Source organism: Saccopteryx bilineata, chromosome 7 (assembly GCF_036850765.1).
Source record: "Saccopteryx bilineata isolate mSacBil1 chromosome 7, mSacBil1_pri_phased_curated, whole genome shotgun sequence".
NCBI classification, from domain to species: domain Eukaryota; kingdom Metazoa; phylum Chordata; class Mammalia; order Chiroptera; family Emballonuridae; genus Saccopteryx; species Saccopteryx bilineata.
The window spans coordinates 36381117-36402240 of record NC_089496.1 but is presented as its reverse complement, the minus strand read 5'-3'; the positions used below and the strand labels follow the sequence as shown (position 1 = coordinate 36402240).

At 41.5% G+C, this 21124-nt stretch overlaps 1 protein-coding gene across 1 annotated transcript in view; it reads right to left on the bottom strand.

Annotated features, from left to right (window-relative positions):
• Positions 1–19587, bottom strand: part of TSPAN13 (tetraspanin 13) — a 34877-nt gene extending 15290 nt beyond the window's left edge. The window contains exon 1 of the mRNA XM_066239638.1: positions 19310–19587. Within this exon, the coding sequence (XP_066095735.1) occupies positions 19310–19372 (63 nt within the window). The 5' untranslated portion in view covers positions 19373–19587. The remainder of the gene's footprint in view (positions 1–19309) is intronic.
• Between the last annotated feature and the right edge of the window lie 1537 nt (positions 19588–21124).

Genomic DNA, 21124 nt, shown 5'->3' with positions numbered 1-21124 from the left:
CCGAAGAAGGTATCAGCTTCCTCCTCTTGCTTTAACGAGTTACCACCAGCTTACCGGCTTAAAACACAGAGTAATTCGGCGATCTGAGTCCAAATTGGAACACAAGTCTCGCTACGCTGAAGTCATGGTGTCAGGAAGGCTGCAATTCTTCTGGAAGCTCTAGGGGAGAATCCGTTTCTTTGCCTTCTCTAGCTTCTAGACGCCACCTGCACGCATTGGCCTGCAGCCCCGTCCCACCTGTGAAGCCATCAGTCAGCATCTTCACGTGTCTCAGACCACAACCTGCTTCCCTACGCACATCTCTTTCTCTGAGCTGGCTCTCCCGCGTCCCCCTTAGAAGGACCTTTGTGAGTAAGAGGTCTCCCCAGATAATCCAGAACTGCTCTATCCCTAGATGATTACTGTCATCACATAGGCAAAGTCCCTTTGCTATGTAAAGGTAACATATTCATAGGTTCCAAGGATTGGGATATGCACCATGGTGGGGGGAGGGGCATTAACTCAGCCAACCATAGAGGGTTCTGGGAACATGGGCAACTGAGTTACCACAGAATCCCTCCTGCTACAAATACTTGAAAATATTGCAAAAGGCTGTAACATTTAACTTAATTACTATATATAGATAGCAGAGTACAGAGAAACTAGGGGAAATTGTCACAGGCCAGGGAGGAAGAGAGAACTGAAAGTCTAAACTAAAAACATACAGCTGGTGCTGTGGGGGCCCAGGAGAGGGTGGGAAGGAATTCGTTGGTCTCTACAGGCCCTTAAAGGGGAGAAGCCAAGGTGTAGATCAGGCCGAGCTGGGAAGTGGAACTGAGACCCCTGCGTAGCTAGGGTCTTCAGAAAAGTGTATTTTCAGACCAGAGGTTGTAGAAAACATACACCGCTAACCCAGAAAGACAGCTTAGACTGTTGAGCTTCTTCAAAAAGCCTTCTGCAAAAAAAAAACAACAAAAAACCAGAAACGCCAAGCTTACCACGCCCATGTCTGCAGTCTCAACTACAAGACCCAGGCAGGCAGCGGTTCAAGCCAAGCCATGTCCATAAAAGCTGACCACAGGCCATGATGGAATCTAGGAGAGGAAAACTCACAGAAACAAATCCAAACTGACTCAGGAGGGGCACTGTGAATCCCAGTCCTGATGCCATTCCCGAAGAAAGAATTAAAAACTTTGTCGTCAACAGAAAGTCATACAACACATAAGGAGAGAACGAAAGCTACCATGACAGAGATGCAAAAGGAGAATTAGCGTTTCCGAGAACTGGAGGTTAGAGAACCAAATAACTGAGATAAAATTAAACTCAGTAAAAAGATAAAAGGAATAAAAACAACATGGAAAAGAAATAAAACTATATTTAAAAACAGACTTGAAAAAGAGCCAAACAGAGCAAATTCAATGAAGACACAAAGAAGAGAAACAAGTAATAGGAATAATAATAAATAAAGCTTCATTGAAAAAGAAAAAATTGACAGACCTTTAGCAATTTTTTTAACCCTCTGAGTATACGAATGTTCATGTACCTCCTTGTGCCTCCTGACCATCCAGAGTATGGCTGTACATGTGGAAGGCAACATTAAAAAAGGCAAATGTATGTTCTTCTTGTTTCCATAAATTGATTATCAAACAAACATGATTTTAAGTTACTAAAACTGGAACTGAAACTAATTTCATTTTTTGAAAAAACAACTCATTCCTGGAGGTTATGAAAAAAAAACTCACTACTTAAAGGGTTAAAAAAGAACAAGAGTAAATCCCCTCAAATTGCCTTAACTGATAAGAAACAGCTATTAAAAGAAATACAAACAAACAAAAAAGCAAAAATCATACTTGAAACCTGAGAACCATTTCTTTCTGAATTCAGGAGTAAGAGAAGGATATTGGCTATCACCATTCCTATCTGCATTGTAGTGGAGGTTTTAGACAACTGAATAAGATTGAACATAGAAGAAAGATGAGGGGAAACAGATGTCATTATTCAAATTAATAGGAGTATTTCTGAAGGAAACCCCAAATATTATTAAAACTGGTAAGAACCAGAAAAGTTGCTAGAAATAGGATCAATATACAAAAATCAACAGCATTTTAATGCATTTTTTAGGATGCAATTTGTAATAGGCCCCAAAATTTAAAGTACATAGAAGTAAATCTAACAAAAGTATTATAAGAGTTTCAGGGAGAAACTGAAATGAATTGAAGAATATGAAAAAGACCTAAATTAAATGAAGAGATATATCATGTCTCTGGGTACACTGATTAAACAAAGCCTCAATTCACCTCCAATTTAGCCCACAACTTCAATTTCTAGTCAAAGTCTCTGTAAGGTTTTGGGTGACAATTTATACAAGGATCCATTAATTTACATGGAAGAATAAATGTCACCAAAGAGCTATAAACATTTTTAAGATTAAGAAGAAAGACCTGTTATCTGCTGCACTTTTCCTCAGCCCAGTCGAATTGTCCCCAGCACCGTGTATAAGAAATGCTCCAAGTGATAAATCAACCCTTCGCCAATGGGTCCATCTAACTGTCTCAAATGCTCTTGGTTGTTTTTACTATGCTCTGCAAAACCTGAACCTGACTCTATATCTTTTGGATGTGTTATTTTTAAAACTAGCTAATACATAAATAAAACTAAAAGAACTAAAGATGTTGAAAATCATCCAAACAAATATCAGAAGTTATTTTAATGATTTGGCAATTAAAACAAAGGAACTGACATTTTTTAATAAGGCAACAGTGTGGGCTTGGAGAGATATGAAATTCTAAATCAGTAGGAAAGGAGTAGGCTTTAATTAACAGCTCTATGACAAATACCTTCCCATTTTCAAAAAGAATAATAGTAGTCCCTACCTCACACCATAGATTTAAACCCTAGATATAAAAAGCAAAATTTAAACTTTTAGGGAAAAATACAAAAAAAATGTTTTGACTTCGTGGTTAAGACATTCTTCTTAAACAAGAACCCCAAAAGCGTGTATAATACTAGTATTGCATTTACTATGTGAAAGGAAGTATTCAAAGTGCTTTACATTTATGAAATAATCTTTACAACAAGATGTAGATAGTACTATTGCCTCCATTTTCTAGATGGGCAAAGTCGTGCACACAGACATTAAGTAACCTGCCCAAGGTTACACAGCAAGGAAGGGACAGAACTGGGGTAAGAATTCAAAAGGCCAATTAACACATGAAAGATGTTAAGTCTCATTATATATCAGGAAAACAAATTTTAGACCAATAACATACGCTTGACTGGCAAAAATTAACTCTGATGACACTAAGGATGTGGAGAATCTAGACCTCACATTTCAGAAGTATAAACTGTTGTAGCCACTTTACAGAACAATCTGGCAGCACCTAGAAAAATTAAAGCTCTATATCCCTAACTAAACAAGCAATTCTGCTTCTAGGTTAATACCCAAGACAAACACCAGTCCCTAACTAGACACATATCAGGATTTCTGCAGCCTTGTTTGTAATAGTAAAAATAACTGAAGACCTCAAACACCATTACTAGGGAATTCATAAACTCTGGTGTCATTTTGATTCAGGTTGATAAATTTTCAAATATAAAAAAAAATTAAGCAAATTGTATGCCGTATTTTTTGCTCCACAAGACACACTTTTCCCCCCCAAAAGTGGAGGGAAAATGCCCGTGCATCTTACGGAGCAAAAAATACGGTATTTTATTAACTATCCTAACACACTATTTGGTTCAGAATGTTTTTTTTTCTTATTTTCCTCCTTAAAACCCTAGGTGTGTCTTATGGTCAGGTGTGTCCAATGGAGCAAAAAATATGGTAAATTTTAATAAAACATATCTATTAATTTTCAAACACACAAAAAATACTATATATATCCTTTGTGGTTGATTGATATGTTAAATTGTCATAAATGTATAAACATGAGTGTAAATGACAGATGTTGATTTCAGGACGGTGACTACTTTTGAGACGGGACTAACCGGGAAATGAGATGGAGAGTACACCTTTAACTGCATGGTGACGCTTAACTTCTTAAAAAGAGCCAGACAGGGCAAAACACTGGCATCTGTGAAATCAAGCTGTTGGGTTCACAAGAGTCCCCCATGAAATATTTCCTGATTGAAATTAGCCTTGAACATGTAACAACCCCATTCTAGCTGGGCACCAATTCTGAATTCTTCCACTTTGCTTTTCTCTGTAAACTGGTCCGGCTTTCCTCAGCCAGCCTTTGTTTCCAGTATTCCCCAAACACGGCTACCCACATCAAGATCTCATCTGTCTCTCCAATACTTCACATGAATTCCCATCTGTGCATCTTCAAGTACTGTCCACATTCTCTGCTACCATTGGCTCAGCTTAGGGAAAGCGAAGGCTTTCAAATAAAGGTAGTATATACCTGAAGCCAGCAGGCAATAATTTGTTTGATCTCCACTTGTTTATGACAGCAAGCAAAGCTCTAGGTCTATCACTCTTGGGTGCCTTTGTGTGTGTGTGTGTGTGTGTGTGTGTGTGTGTGTGTGTGTGTGTGTGTGAGAGAGAGAGAGAGAGAGAGAGAGAGAGAGAGAGAAAGAGAGACAGAGAGAGAGAGAGAGTCAGAGAGAGGGACAGATAGAGACAGACAGACAGGAAGGGAGAGAGATGAGAAACATCAATTCTTCGTTGCGGCTCCTTAGTTGTTCATTGATTGATTTCTCATATGTGCCTTGACTGTGGGGCTACAGCAGACCAAGTGACTCTTTGCTCAAGCCAGTGACCTTGGGTCCAAGCTAGTGAGCTTTGCTCAAACCAAATGAGCCCACGATCAAGCTGGCTCATCTCGGGGTCTTGAACCTGGGTCCTCCACATCCCAGTCCGACGCTCTATCCATTGCGCCACTGCCTGGTCAGGCACACTTGGGTGCTCTTATGTGTGGAACAAAATACCACCCTATCACCCCCTTCTTATACCCAATTCCCAAGCATGCACACACACGCGCACATGCACACACAAACAAACACACACAAATAAACATTCTCATTTGTAAGGTGGGAGAAAAGATAGATTTAACCATCCAATCCAAAACAAATTTTGAATGTATTACAACAGTGAAATTGCTCAAACTTATTTGAGCAAGAAATTTTCTGATAAGCCCCCAAAAGATGGCATATTTTTTTATTTACAATATTTAAAACAAAATAAATGTTTTCTTGTATGTGACTGGGGTTTCCAACACATTGTAACAAAAGTCTCTCAGGAGTCATAATTCACTCATTAAATTAGAAGTAACCCTTGAAGAGGTATGATATGCCTCTAAGTAGATCGGAATACCAGTGTCTATTCAACCTTCACTATAAAGAAAACCTTTAAAGATAACAATAAAACTATTTCTGAGTAGTGGTAATTACATGTTACTGTTGGTTTATAATTTGGAAGAGAACAGGATGATAATGAAGTCTCCCAAACTAGTGATGTAAACATTATTAATTACAATAAAATGAATTCTAACTGTATAATTTAAAAGCCTCTGTTTGTCACTAGAACTTGGTAGACAAAGAAACTGCAAAATCTTTTGTTCGATCACAACAACAGTTTCCTTACCAGACAATTGTAATAGAAATAAATAGACCTATGACAAATAGTTTCCTTCCTTTGAGACCCAGTGCTGATAAAAACAGTATGGATCTGTTAACTCGTTGATAGCAATGTTTTTACGAGCAGGAGGCGCCAACCTTTCCTGTTTTCTCTTTAAAAAAAAAAAAAAAAAAGAATCATGAAAAGAGTTTTTAAAAGGGAGATGACAAAAACTGTAATCACGCCAAAGGAAGGTTATGAAAGTGTCTACAACTGGCATTGCTTCCCCAAGCAAATCCTGAAAAGAGGAGGCAGAGGCAAACCACTGGAACAGATGCATAGATTCTGATGAAGGTGGAGAAACAGCGGGCACTAGAAAAAAGGACCGCAATTCTGAGTCAAGGCTCACGATACAGCACAGTACACCAAGGCACATTTTACAGGTGGTAAGTCAGAGTAGCAAAATGACATGCCCAATGACACAGAGGAAGAACTGTGGCAAAATTTTTCCTTGATGCATTCTTTTCTCCCTGTGGGATCACATCATAGTGCCTAACAATATAGTTAAGTAATTTTTAACATTAAGATATAATACTAAAGACAATATTATGCTGCCTAAGAAATCGTAGGGTTTTTCTTTGTAGCCAGATCAAGATGCATTTGAATAGCATCTCTTTAACTTACTCCCTGTTAGACCTGGCTGTACAGTCATAGATAAAAGAACAATAGTCTTTTAACCGCCACAACTATCCTTTTAACCGCCATCAACTACCATATGTTCATATTGTGCTTTTTATTTTCCTTTGACCCAACCTAGAAATTTTGTCATATGAGCTTACATTCATACAAAAGCACATGATGCATTTCTTGGTGAAGGGGAGCAAGAAATTCTACTTAGGGTGACGAGCTTTTATCTTTGAGCTCACTCTAGCAAATAAAATTGTTTAAAACTAATAAGTATGCATTTATGCACCTTCTGGGTTGATATATGCAATGCCATTATAGAACAAAGGGAAAAAATACATTGTGCATAATGTTCTTTATAAACCAGCTTCAGTGAGTACTGAAGTATTAAACCACTAACCCTTTCAAATAATGAAGGAGCTGCCAGAATATTTTAGAATTAGGAATAGAAGAACCAGACAAATTGCTGCCCAGAGGATAAGTGACCCCTGGAGTGGACATCGGTTGCTTTCACAACCTAACACATACATTCCTTGTAAAACTCTTAATCACCGTGTCTCACCGACCCCCCCCCACCACTACCAGCAGCAGAAACAGAGATTTAGGTCCATCAATCATGGCTGCTCATCCTTCTAGCCACTGCGATTGATCCATGGGACGGGTCTAGAAACGAACTGGGTCAGTAAGTATGTCCTATATGATAATACGGTGATATGGAAAGAGTCTAAAAATAGGCGCCTCAAGTTAAGGACAATTAGAATTTGACTCTGCCATCTTGCACATGTCAAGTTCTAGCCTCAACAATAATCTAAGCAGAGACAAGGTGAGCTGAGAAATGACAGAAGGAGCAAGAGAGTTCTGACCTTTTCTACCTCCTGGATCCAGCCCCACATCTGCTGACTCAACTACTGAGTATCCAATCATATTTCTTTTAAGAATTTGTGCAATCTTGCCAACATATTCTTTTAAGCTCATGAAGAATTCTGGTTAATATATGCATCATTTTGCAAATGCTTATCATATATTTATTTATTTTATTTTATTTTTAAATAGATTTTATTCATTTATTTTATAGAGGGGGAAAGAGAGAGAGTGAGAGAGAGAGAGAAGAGGGAGGAGCAGGAAGCATCAACTCCCACACGTGCCTTGACCAGGCAAGCCCAGGGTTTCGAACCGGCGACCTCAGTGTTCCAGGTCGATGCTATATCCACTGCACCACCACAGGTCAGGCTCATATAATTTTTTAAATACCTGCCGATTTGCTTTGACTGTCTTCCTTCACCACGGTGACCACCTTCCAAAACACAGGGAACCAATGAGCCAGAGAAGTATCCTAGGCCGTATTCTTTCTGCAAACATCCGCCCTACACTTACCAGATTTAACTCCAGCCTAAATTTTACTGCTGACCAGGTCAGTGTTTGCCTGCAGGTTAGGAGCAGAGGGATTACAAAGGAAGATAAAACAACTTTGAGAGGGCCCTGGCCGGTTGGCTCAGTGGTAGAGCATCAGCCTGGCGTGCAGGAGTCCCAGGTTCGATTCCCGGCCAGGGCACACAGGAGAAGTACCCATCTGCTTCTCCACCCCTCCCCCTCTCCTTCCTCTCTGTCTCTCTCTTCCCTTCCCGCAGCCAAGGCTCCATTGGAGCAAAGTTGGCCCAGGCGCTGAGGATGGCTCTGTGGCCTCTGCCTCAGGCGCTAGAATGGTTCTGGTTGCAACAGAGCAACGCCCCAGATGGGCAGAGCATTGCCCCTTGGTGGGCGTGCCGGGTGGATCCCAGTAGGGCGTATGCAGGAGTCTGTCTGACTGCCTCCCCGTTTCCAACTTCAGAAAAATACAAAAAAAAAAAAATACACCAAAAAACAACTTTGAGGGGTGATGGTATGTGGTGATGGGTTCACAGGTATATATATATGTCAAAATTCATCAGATTTATACCTTTATGGGCAGCTTATTATGTCAATAATAACTTAAACTCTCCCTCATCCAGCCCCCCCCCCCAAAAAAAAACTCACCTTTACTTACATGTAAAAGCATTTTATAGCATCATCCTTCTTCTGATATGGAACAAATCATGATGCCTAGAATTGCAGATGTAATTTGGTGACAAGGAAGAAAGTCACATGCCAAGGATGATGGCGCAGGAAAAGGGATGAAGACCAGGACTAGATAACACGCTTAAAATGTGCACTTGCTCTGGACTACCTACTTCTGGACATGCTGCCCAATGAGAATAAGAAAGCTTAGTATTGTGAGCGGCAGTAACTGGGTTTCTATGGCCTGAGCTGGACTCTATCCCTGATACGGTGGCCTTTTCTTCTTAAGCCAGTAAGATCAGGTCATTATCGACACTGGCTCTGTTTTGTTTCTAATCTTAGCATCAAGTCCAGGTCCCCGGTCCAAGAATGCAAAGGGCCTGGATCACCTCTAAGGTATATCATGAGTCACTCCTCCCCACCTCCAGCCATACCTTGAATTCTTCTCCACTTTAAGTGCCATACAATTAAGGCTTGGTTGATCTGATATCCCCAGCCCTGGCTAAGTGCCAGGTACTGAAGGGGGCACTCATACTGCTGGATGGAAGAACTCATAATGTCGCTCCTCATGCGTTAAAGACGAGGAGACACTTATTCCCTAACCTATATCATATTTGCAGGGAAGAAATCCAGCAAAAGAGATTTTCATTCTTTCAGCAAATATCCACATTTCAAAATTAAGATGCAAAGAAAGACTTGAATTATTCCTACAACAGCTATAGTTTCTTCTTTTTTTTTCCTGAGCATCCAAATTCTACCCGAGTATGCAAATTATTTTGAGGATGAAAGAAGAACATAGAACATTTGAAAAACTGGATTTGATTCTGTCGTGAAGTGATTCAAAATTGTTTTGTCAGCACAAAAGCAAGAGAGACACTGTGGTGGTAGTGGAAGGTGAGAAATTTAAAACAGTAATAAGATTTACAGGGACTATGCCAGCAAAATGTAACAGCACCCACAGACATATAAGAAAACAAAGGTCCCAGACAATCTGTCTTCTAATAGACTATAATAGTCAACACCCCTAATTAGGAATTACACTTGAACACTGAACTGTCCCTTTGAACTTCTGTCCTAATGTGGAAACCTAACTAAAAACTCCACTATGATCAAGCATGTGTTTCTATGAGGCCAAACATCTGGATAGAAATTTGAAAATTCTATAAATAAATCTAGATATTGCTAAACATCCAGACATTTAGTGTTGAAGCCAAGACCTCAGTTCTTTGTTTCATTTTCATTCTTCAAACGACACCGGAAGCCTACCACGCCTTTGTCACATTATTTTTCTTCTTTATGTTCCCCATGGTGCCAAGAAGATTATTACAGGCACAAAATATGTAGTAAGTAAGAACTGCTGAGAATCCAAAATAAGAGACCCTGACTTGTCATTTTCCAAGGACAACTAGTTTGAGGTGGCATTCACAGCTGCCAACAATCGTCCGACTATTCTGTCCCTTACTTCTTTAGAGCAGTCTGGGCGACAAGAAGTAGAGTTATGGGCAGAAGAGCCCGGCAGTGATTCTTTCAATCAATTAACTAAATGCCAACCAAATGCCAGGGCTGTGCTGAGCAGTCAGGAAAGCAAGTCCTTAACGTGGAGGGGCAAATATCTATAATAGGAAAAATAAAAAGAGTAATTGCTCTTTTTGATCTTTATTGATCAATTCAAGTACCAGGTTTCAGTCCTCCACTTACTCCGCAGCACATGACACAGATGTTCAATCCCGTCTCCTTAAAACAATTTACTCTTGGCTTCTAGGTCATCAAACTTAGTTCTCCTCCTGCCTGACCAGCTCTTCCGGCTCAGGCTCCTTTGCTGGCTCCGCCCTCTCTCCCAAAGCTCTTATGATAAGAGTATCCTTGGTTCAATTCATGGACCACTACCCTTCTCCACCTAGCCTCACTAATTTGTTAATTTTATCCGGTCTCAACCTTAAATACCATTCTTTTTTTTTTTTCCTTTTTTTTTTTTTTTGTGGCAGAGACAGAGAGAGAGTCAGAGAGAGGGGCAGATAGGGACAGACAGACAGGAAGGGGGGGAGATGAGAAACATCAATTCTTTGTTGCAGTTCCTTAGTTGTTCATTAATTGAATTCTCATATGTTCCTTGACCCAGGGGCTACAGCACACCGAGTGACCCCTTGCTCGAGCCAGCGACCTTGGGCTCAAGCTGGTGAGCCTTGCTCAAACCAGATGAGCCCACGCTCAAGCTAGCGACCTCGGGGTCTCGAACCTGGGTCCTCCACATCCCAGTCCGACGCTCTATCCACTGAGCTACCACTTGGTCAGGCTTAAATACCATTCGATATGTTGATGGCCCCATGAATTCCAACCTCCAGTGATTCCTTTCCCTTTAACTCCATTGCTGTTAGACTAACTGCTACCTGAGATTTCCACCTGGGTATCTGATTGGCATCCCGTCTAATACTGAACCCCTTATTTTTCCTCCCAAAACCTGTCCACCACAGTCTTCTCCATTCCCACTAATAGCAAATCCATCCTGTCAGTTGCTTGGGCCATAAAGTGTGAGTAAGTTGTGACTCAGCTCTTTCTTTAATAGCCCATTCAATCCATCAGAAAATTATGCTGACCGCATCTTCAAACTATTCCCAAAATCTGACTATTTCTCTTACTTCCATTGCTATCATACTGATACAAGATGCCATATCATGTGCCACAAATTATTGCAAGAGCCTTATATGTGATCTCACTGTATTCATTTTGCAAGTATAATCTACTCTCAATTCACTAGCCAGACAATCTGTCAAATGAAAATCAGGTCCAATGGCACCAATTTCACTTGGTGTATAAGCACAAAGTCCTTATACTGATCCTGGTCCCAGAATTTTGCTGCCTCACTTCCTGCCACCCCCAATCCCACAGTGCTCACTCTGTCCCAGTCCACTGGACTCCTCTCTGTCCCTTGCACAAGCCAGGAATACTCCCCCTTCAGGTTCCTTTCAAAAGCCATACCTTCTCCCTTAAATGCTTTCCCAGATATTTGTCCTTCATCTCCTTCAAATCTTTGACCCAAGCAGGTGAGTCCTGGCCCCCACAAACAACCCTATGTACTTACCCCCCCTACCCACCCACCACCCGCTGCCCACCACTCCTCATTCTTGTGACTTCATTTTTCTCCAAAGCTCTTTTTTTTTTTTTTCTTTTTCCGAAGCTGGAAACGGGGAGAGACAGGCAGACAGACTCCCACATGCGCCCCACCGGGATCCACCCGGCACGCCCACCAGGGGCGATGCTCTGCCCCTCCGGGGCATCGCTCTGTCCTGACCAGAGCCACTCCAGCACCTGGGGCAGAGGCCAAGGAGCCATCCCCAGCACCCGGGCCATCCTTGCTCCAATGGAGCCTCGCTGTGGGAGGGGAAGAGAGAGACAGAGAGGAAGGAGAGGGGGAGGGGTGGAGAAGCAGATGGGCGCTTCTCCTGTGTGCCCTGGCCGGGAATCGAACCCGGGACTCCCGCACGCCAGGCTGACGCTCCACCGCCGAGCCAACCGGCCAGGGCCTCCAAAGCTCTTTTTTTACCTTGTACTAGGATGTGTAATTTATTTACTGATTTCGTCACCATCTATCTCCCCCACATAAATGTAGAATCCATGAAGACAGGATGTTTGATTTTGTCTTCTGTGTTGATGCTCAATCAATAATTATTACTAGAATGAGTAAAAACAATCACTTGAGTTTAACTGATGATACATTTATATTAGACTAATTATAATATAGTAAACTAATAATATAAAGAACCCTAGCCAACTATGATTATAGTAAAATATTACAGGAAATTGATATAGTTCTGGAAAACCTCAGAAGTATATGAAAGTTTGCCTAATAGTGGAAGAAAGAGTATTTCAAGAAACATATTAGATTCTATAGCAGACATATAAAAGTCCTACTTTATATTATTTTCAATACAATGATAACTTTCATGTTCTAAAACAGTGATTTTCAACCTTTTTTTTTCATGGCATAAACACACACTAATTACTATTGTCAGTGCCCCTGACTAAATACAACCATTTTCATCTCATGGCACAAATAAATTAGTTACTAAGGAAGAAGAGGTCAGGGCCCCTTTTTCTTTAGTAATTAGTTTATGAGTGCGTGAGAAACAAAGGTTGAAAATCACTGTTCTAAAATATGTATTTGGCTGTCATCCAGAATTAATTTTGATCAAATTATCATTTTTATACACCATGAGGTATGTCTGACCTCTGGGAAAAGGGGGAAGCCAATTCTACAAATTCAATTCAGCATGTATTTAGAGAGTATAGGTTCTATTGTTAAAAAAAATATGCTACTCACTTAAGGATGCAACAAAGAGGAAACTATGAGCTCGGCCAACAACAGGTTCATGGTCTAGGGCAGGGGTCCCCATCTACGGCCCGCAGGCCGCATGCGGCCCCGAGGCCATTTATCCGGCCCCCGCCGCACTTCCAGAAGGAGCACCTCTTTCATTGGTGGTCAGTGAGAGGAGCACATTGACCATCTCATTAGCCAAAAGCAGGCCCATAGTTCCCATTGAAATACTGGTCAGTTTGTTGATTTAAATTTACTTGTTCTTTATTTTAAATATTGTATTTGTTCCTGTTTTGTTTTGTTTTTTTACTTTAAAATAAGATATGTGCAGTGTGCATAGGGATTTGTTCATAGTTTTTTTTTTATAGTCCGGCCCTCCAATGGTCTGAAGGACAGTGAACTGGCCCCCTGTATAAAAAGTTTGGGGACCCCTGCTCTAGGGGACAAGCAAGCACACCTCCATCTACAATATGGGGCATGAGTATGGTCAATCGCAAAGCCAAAGTCAAACAAAATCTTACAACACAGGCTCTCTCCCACCCACCCCTACACCCGTAATTTATAGTTAGCTAGGAAGCTATAAAAAATAAATAAAAAGCTTTTTAAAAAATGTATCACATGCTCACCCCCTCTCCCTGAACCCTGATTGGATTAGTAAGGGGCGGTATTCCAGTACTAAGATTCTTAAATGAAAACTTAAGGAAACAATTCATTCTAACTAAAGAAAGAAAAGTCTCTACTCGAGTAATGTTACAAAGACAGAGCAAGGCATCCCGAGTTGTCACCAGAGCATCAGCAAGGACTGAAAGGCAAGAAAGGGCAAAATACGTGGAGAATCCTCTGTGGCTGAAATCTACAAAGGGATGCAGACAGGAGGAGGAGGTGGTGACGGTCGTGAGTGGCGGGCTCAGGAATCTGGGGCTATTTTCCACGAGTTTCATCCATTATTACAAGCAGGTTTCGATTATTCATTTCACTTTGGTAAGACAGGCTGAAGGAGGAATTTAGGTGAAATGTGATTTTTAAAAAAAAAGGAAGAGAAACTCAGCTTATTCTCACCAGTAATTCAAATGTGTTTAAACTGACGATGGCCCACTTTTAAACCACCTAGAGTATGCACGCACAATCAAGCCACTGAGATGTACAAATCACGTTTTCTTTTTTTCTTCTTCTTTTTTTTTCCTTCTTTTTTGTATTTTTCTGAAGTTGGAAACGGGGAGGCAGTCAGACAGACTCGCCTGACTGGGATCCACCCGGCATGCCCACCAGGGGGCGATGCTCTGCCCATCTGGGGCGTTGCTCTGTTGCAACCAGAGCCATTCTAGCGCCTGAGGCAGAGGCCACAAAGCCATCCTCAGCGCTTGGGCCAACCCTGCTCCAACGGAGCCCTGGCTGCGGGAGGGGAAGAGAGAGACAGAAAGGAAGGAGAGGGGGAGGAGTGGAGAAGCAGACGGGAGCTTCCCCTGTGTGCCCTCGCCGAGAATCGAACCCAGGACTCCTGCACACCAGGCCGACACTCTACCACTGAGCCAACCGGCCAGGGCCCAAATCACATTTTCTAAATATGGATTGAAAACAAATTTTTCCCAAAATTACTTGTTTCTATGTAAATGCCTCTTAATTATGTAGTTAAACTCTGAAAAAGTGGATAACCTCACTTCGAGTGAGAGATGGCTATTTTTGATACTATGTTTTTAAGTAAAAAATTGGGAAATTTTACAAACATTAACTGGCACAAAGGTACACTATAAATCAATACAATAGCATCATATGAAAATTCCAGGTTCTGTAAATAACGAATCATTTTTAAATTCCAAATGCAAGTAAATATTCAGCAACCATTTAAATATGTTAAATTCACTCAATAGTTTGAACGAGGGTAGAGAGAGAAATTAACATAACCCTAACTATATACTAAAATATCAAACAAGAATAGTTTGAAAGATGATGCAAATTTTGAAAATGGTATATGCAAAAATTTGAAAGCAATTTCAATAAGTAGATATTTCTTCGGTTTAAGTACAAATATTTTTCATTTATTTTAGAGTTGAGACTGAACAAAATTAGAGCACTCTAATAGCCAAACTAGAACTCAAAAAATTTTAAAAAAGTGCAGGTAAGTCACTCCAAATTTATACTTAGCACATCTCAGTCTTTTTTAGAGCTGAACGGTTAACATTACTATTTTGAAGGTATAAATTCTTGCCTCCCAAGGGCCTGCATGAGTTAACACTAACCTGTTGGTGTTCGAAACCTCAACAGTTTGACGATTTCTTCATGATAACACGTAAGTTTGTAATGCAGAAATCTAAAATAATTCGACTTTTCCATCAGAAGCTGTAACAACTTAATTTTTCTTTTCTGGAGTGCATCCAAAGGATTTATCCATTTTCTCTCATTTTATCCCCTAGTAAGGGAAGAGTAAGTTTATATATAATTTTTTAAAAAACCAAAACACTGAAGTTCAAGTAAACTGCCCAAGGTTACATTCCAAGCGAGTTGCAGAGTTAGTATTCAGACTTGAGCTTTCTCCGAGTCCAGAGCTTACCCCAACCCCCAGACTGTCCAGAAATACATTTTATCTGATGAAGGTGGTATGTTTACCTATGTTAAGACAATCCCACCTGACCTGTGGTGGCGCAGTGGATAAAGCGTTGACCTGGAAATGCTGAGGTCACCGGTTCGAAACCCTGGGCTTGCCTGGTCAAGGCACATATGGGAGTTGATGCTTCCAGCTCCTCCCCCCTTCTCTCTCTCTGTCTCTCCCTCTCCTCTCTAAAATAAATAAATAAATAAAATTAAATTTTAAAAAAGACAATCCCATTTTCAGACATATTAAAATGTATATCTTAGAATGAGTGGAAATCAGTAGAATTTCTGATGCTGAATGGGGATTTTTATCAAAGCACTCAAAGGTATAGGGAAAAACTGCAGAAGAAAAAAAACAGTAGAGGCAAACTTGGAAAACCTTTCGAAGTAAAAGTGACAATGGAAAAACACACAAAACTTAAACTTCTGCAATTGCCTTTCTCATTTTAAGACCACGTTTTATTTTTTGTTCCTTACATTCTTAAGTAAAACTACATATATAATCTACATATACGGTAACCTCAATGATTTATAATCTCAACAACAGTGCAATTCCGAAGTCTTTTCTCTGCTTAAGAAGCATAAGATGTCTTTAAAATGTTATATACATTGTAATACATCGTTTATTTATAGTTCCTAAAATTCCCCACAAATCACTAAATATAATTTTTAAAGTTGTTTTTCCCTATTTGTCAAAATATTTTGATCAAAATTTTGCAGTTCTATCCAAAACAGTGTAAAAAAAAGACCCATGTTATTTCTACATTTCCTCAATTCAATAATACTTCCACTTCCCCAATTTCTCTAACTCACAGTATCTTCGCTAAATGTTACATCACCTAAAGGCTGCCCTCCCACATACGGCATTTAATTTTTCCACCCTATGACTCTCAAACTAGATCCTGTTTTCACAGAATAGGTATGTGCCTATGTATGTGTTTATTATTTCCCACAGTTCTCAGCATCCTGTGCCCAGCAGGCAGATGTTGATTGATTGAATAAAGCTCTTAAGATCCTATGTAGAAAATACAGTAAATAAAAAAGAGGCTTAATAAAAGCATGTTGCAGCCCTGGCCAGGGGCTCAGTGGATCAAGCATGACCTGGCATGGCAGAGGTTGTAGGTCTGACCCCTGGTCAGGGCACACTGGAGAAACAATCAATGAGTACACAATTAAGTGAAACGAGTTGATGCTTCTCTCTTGCTCTCTCCCTCTCCCTTCCCCTCTCTTTCACTCTTTTCCTTCTTTTCTCTCTCAAAAAAAAAAAAAAAAAAAAAAAAAAGAAGAAGAAAGAAAAGAAAAAAGCATATTGCTTTTAAAGCCCCAGTTTGGTTCACTGTTGTATTTCCAGAGACCAGTGCTTAGCACATAGTAGGTAACCCAGAAGAAACTTTCAGTTTCTTTAACTGTGAAACGTTCTGAAGCAAACCATTCTCTATAACACCATGAAGGTGCACAATGAGGCTAGCTCCTCCCTTTCTTCCCATACTTACAAGCGGTATATATTCACTACATTTAAAGTTGCTCAGTAAAGGTTCCTTTTAATTAAAACAACTAAATCATAACAACAACAAAAATCAGCTGCACCCTTGTCTAGTGATCAAATGTCCATGACAAGTTTGGGGAACATTCTTTCTAGCATATTTTAGGGACGTGCTTTCTGGACTGATCAGAATTTCTGCTCTAATCTCAGGCTTAGTAGCAGGCCACCTGAGTACATGGACAGTTTGGCTGGTAGAATCCTAAATTCCTCAAGAAAATGCTTCACCACGAGAGAGATGACGCAGCAGGCCATGCCATTTGCCCTGCCGCTCATTATGCAATTCTGGTTTTTCGAAACACTTTCAGAAAGGACGTCAGGCCTAATTCTGCAATTCGAGCATATTTTAGAGGCAGTGGCTCGGGTGGGATCCGAAGCTACCAAGGGTCCTCCCAATCTTGCCTTAGAAAGAAATGCCACCCAAGTCCTCAGCCACAACCCCACCCCAACCACCTCCCATTTCCCATCTTAAAATGTTGAGGGAAAAACCAGGAAAAATACAGACTCTAATTAATAGCCATGGCACATTTTCAGCATCTATTTAAGACTTGGTCTAACTTTTACCTTTTGTTCACCCCCAACTTAAACTGCTGAAATTATTTTAGCTTGTTCACAATATAAAAGACACTAATTCATTCAAAGAAATATCCTTTTCTCTACAAAGTCTAGGATTTAAAAGGGCTAACCTTTTGCACAGTCCTGTGAATTCCCAATTAAGTTTTACTGCACAGCTATTAAAATCAATAGAATACACTTTGAAGGTCAATAATTTAGAACAGATATGTTCTCATCTGTTCCTTTAGAATCACTTTCCCCTTGTTTTCCTGATACCCAGGTAAATACAACTAGGAATGATGCATTTTGAAAACAATAGAATTAGATTTAAAAATAACTTGCCTTTTAAAATACATACATATTAAATATGAATCTACACAGACACCTCAGTCAAGTCACTAGGCAAAGTAGACCTACTGTGTGTAAACAGGCACTATTAAGGGTAAGTGTCTGGTGAACAAGTGACTAAATCTCTGGAGGGTGGCAGAGGTCAGGGCACAAAACGATGAATCTGAAGTTCTAAGCATACCATTCATGCGAATAAAGAAAAATACCTAGAGAATTGGTCAGCATTTACTTAATAAATAACGTGATAAGCATGCTTCAGGTAAGACAAGGGTGGATTTTAATCTGAAACTTGCCATGGATCTCCAATTACAAGGAGCTATATCACAAGGTGTTCTAGAATTGTTTTCCCCAAGTCTACCATTAGTGACCATGTTGATTAGATTGCTAAGTAACCAGAAAAGCATACTTTATTGCAGCTTCTGTCTTGCCCTCAAAGCTTTGCAATCCTGTTCACATACAAAGGACCAGTAATGGTAAACTGACCCAGCCTCCCTCTCCCGTTAGTGACCACAAGGCAGCCTCTCCATTCCAAAGATGTAACCTAAGCTCGCACAGATGGCCTAGCTCGCTGCTATGCTGCTATCGCAGGGGGAGCTGGGTTTGTTTTCAGGGTGGGTGCTGAAAAACGCCAGGTGTATTTATAGAAGAAAGCAAGACTATATGATGGAGGGATGATGACAGAAGAGGAAGTATCTTCCGCCTGGCAGAGAAGCCTGTGGAAAGATCTGGATTCCACGCTTGGGTTCTACTCCTGACTGCCAGCTACCAGCTATGTAAACTTATTAAGACCCTTTCTGGTCTGTTATTTTAGGGATTTGAACGATGCCCCCTGCCTGGGGTGGACGTCAGTATGACGAACAAAAATCTCGTATGTCAAGCCGGGGCCGTGGTAGGCAATCAATAAAACAGTAACCTGCTCTCCCATCCTCTGGTTCACTCAGAATTGCGCCTCAAAAAATCACAAAGAGAGACTGCAGCGTTAAAACTGAAAGGCCCACGCTGGTGAGCAAGGAAAGAAACGACTTGGGTGGAGGCTCACGTATTTACTGGAAGATTTCGTTTAAAATGGAGTTAGGACACTGATGAAGAGAGGAGACATATGGGAAAAGCATCCAGTGTAAGCAAAACTGGCCAAAAAGAAAAAAGAAAAAAAAAAAGACATCCCTTTATGTAAGCACGAAACAAACTTCGGAAGCTGCGGATATCCTGTGAACTCAATTAAAATCACAGGAGCACGTAGAGGCACACTAGACGAACAGGGTCCACAAACCACCTCGTTAATTTCAGATCACACGGTTTTGCAAAACTGTCCTCAAAGCCAAGGCGGCTCTTTCGCCTTCTAACCCGACCCAGATGGGGTTGGAAGCCAGGAGCGAGTATCAGAAGGGGCAGAGAGAAAGTGGGCAGGTCTGGTGAGATAACTGAAAGACGAGGCGGTGGGTGAGGGGGTGGGGTAGAGCAATGTGGCCGAGACCCGGCTGGCGAGCTCAAAAGACCGCGGCTTCACAATACGCGAGACGAAGAGACTGCGACAAGCGCCGGCCCCGGGTCGCCGTGGGGGGGCTGATGGCGAGGCCCCGGGCGCGCAAAGCGTGGGAAGACAGGGACGGGGCGCGGATGAGGAGTCCCTGGGCCGGCAGGGAGGCCCAGGAGCAGCGGACCGCACAGGTGCAAAGCCCCCAGGCCGGCAGGAACGGGCCGGGGTACTCACGGTGTAGAGCAGGTTGAGTGCACACAGGCAGTTCTTGGAACACGCGAAGCCCCCGCAAACCATCTTGGACACGGTGGTTCCCGGCAACTGCAGGTAGATCTGGCTCCGGAGGACGCTCCCAAACAGTCTCTTTGTCTTTGCCTTCGGGGCCTGGCCGAGCCGCTGGAGCAGCGCGGACACCAGCGCGGGGCCCGGGGCTGGGGTGGCAGTGCGCGGCGCGCCCGCGGCGGCTCCGACCCGCTCGGGAACCTGCGGCCGCTGCAGCTGGAGCCCGAGCCCCGCCCAGCACTCCTGCCTCGCCCCGCGCGCTGATTGGCCGCCAGCAGGGAACAAAGGTAGAAATATGCAAATAAATGCGCTCAGCCAGTCGGGATCCGGGAGGGGCGGGGCAGCCCTGGGACTGGGGGTGGAAGCCGCGGGCCGCGCGAGTGACTCGACCTCGCGGCGGTTTCCTGGGGAGCAGGTGAGGCGAAGAGGGCGGGGTTCGATGGAGATCCGCTCTGGCGGGGAAAACAGGACAGCACCTCGCAGTTCTTGGCTCTGGCGAATGACGTGGCACCATTTTGAATGCGATTTTAAAATTAAGCACCTAGCCTTGCTTGAATTAGTGAAGGGAAGAAGGCATAAACGAATCAATAAATGAATGACTGTCAAAGATTTAAAAGAGAATGAAGTGGACAAAAACGAAAGGAAGGCAATGAGTGAAAGAATAAAAGGAAAGAAGGAAATCTCTGCTCAGAAAATAGGAAAGGTACTTGTGACGCTTGGCAGGTCAGATTTATCTTACAGGGCTTTGCAAAATATTAATGAGCGTATGAATACGTGCATGCAAAAGAAAATCAAGAGAGATCTTTCCTTTCAATTCTGAATTTCAATAAGATTTTTTTCACAAATAACGGAAAAATTTTAAATGAGTCTTCACCTCAGTCAATTCATTATCACCATTGTCTACTGTAGAAATGCATCTAGTATCCTCAGATTCCTTACCTATAAATTGTGGTATAGATACTATATCAAGCTTTAGGCACAGTGCCTGTCATCTCAATAAATGGCACCTAGTATTAGTAGATCTCACAAATTTGAATACCTACTGCGTTCCAAGCGCTAAACCAATGGAAGTTTGGTTATTTCAGTGTGCTTTCTACCAAAAATGGTTCTTATAAAGACATTTTCAGATATGTACATGGAACCTAAGAGTTCATATTGGGTAAACTATATAATAACAAATGCTAAATATATGTTAAATAAAATACAGCAGCTGATTAAAATAATTTGTCTTTGTGAAATTCTCTGCTCCCTCTTTCCTCTCCAAGCCCCACCACATCAAGAAAGCCTCACTGATTCCTTAGGTTTTGTATTCCACATTAACCTTTTGTATACACTAAAAGTGTTCCAAAAATCAATCTGGAAGATGACCCTCTATCTTTTTATTTATTTATTTATTTATTTATTTATTTAGTGAAAGGAGGGGAGATACAGATTCCCATATGCACCCGGACAGGTACCTACTTGGCAATCCCCATCTGGGGCCGATATTCGGACCAACCTAGCTATTCTCAGTGCCTTGGCTGACACTAGAAGCAATCAAGCCAATTGCTGCAATAGGAGAAAAGGGGGAGAGGGAGGGGAAGAGAAACAGATGGTTGCTTCTCCTGTGCGCCCTGACCATCAAACCCTGCATGTCTGCACACAGGCCTATGCTCTATTCACTGAGCAAACTGGCTAGGGCCATTGACCCTCTATCTTAAACAATACTTTGGTGCTTAGATTTCCATTTTAAAAGTCAAAGACTTACAGAAGAATACCAACAGGGAG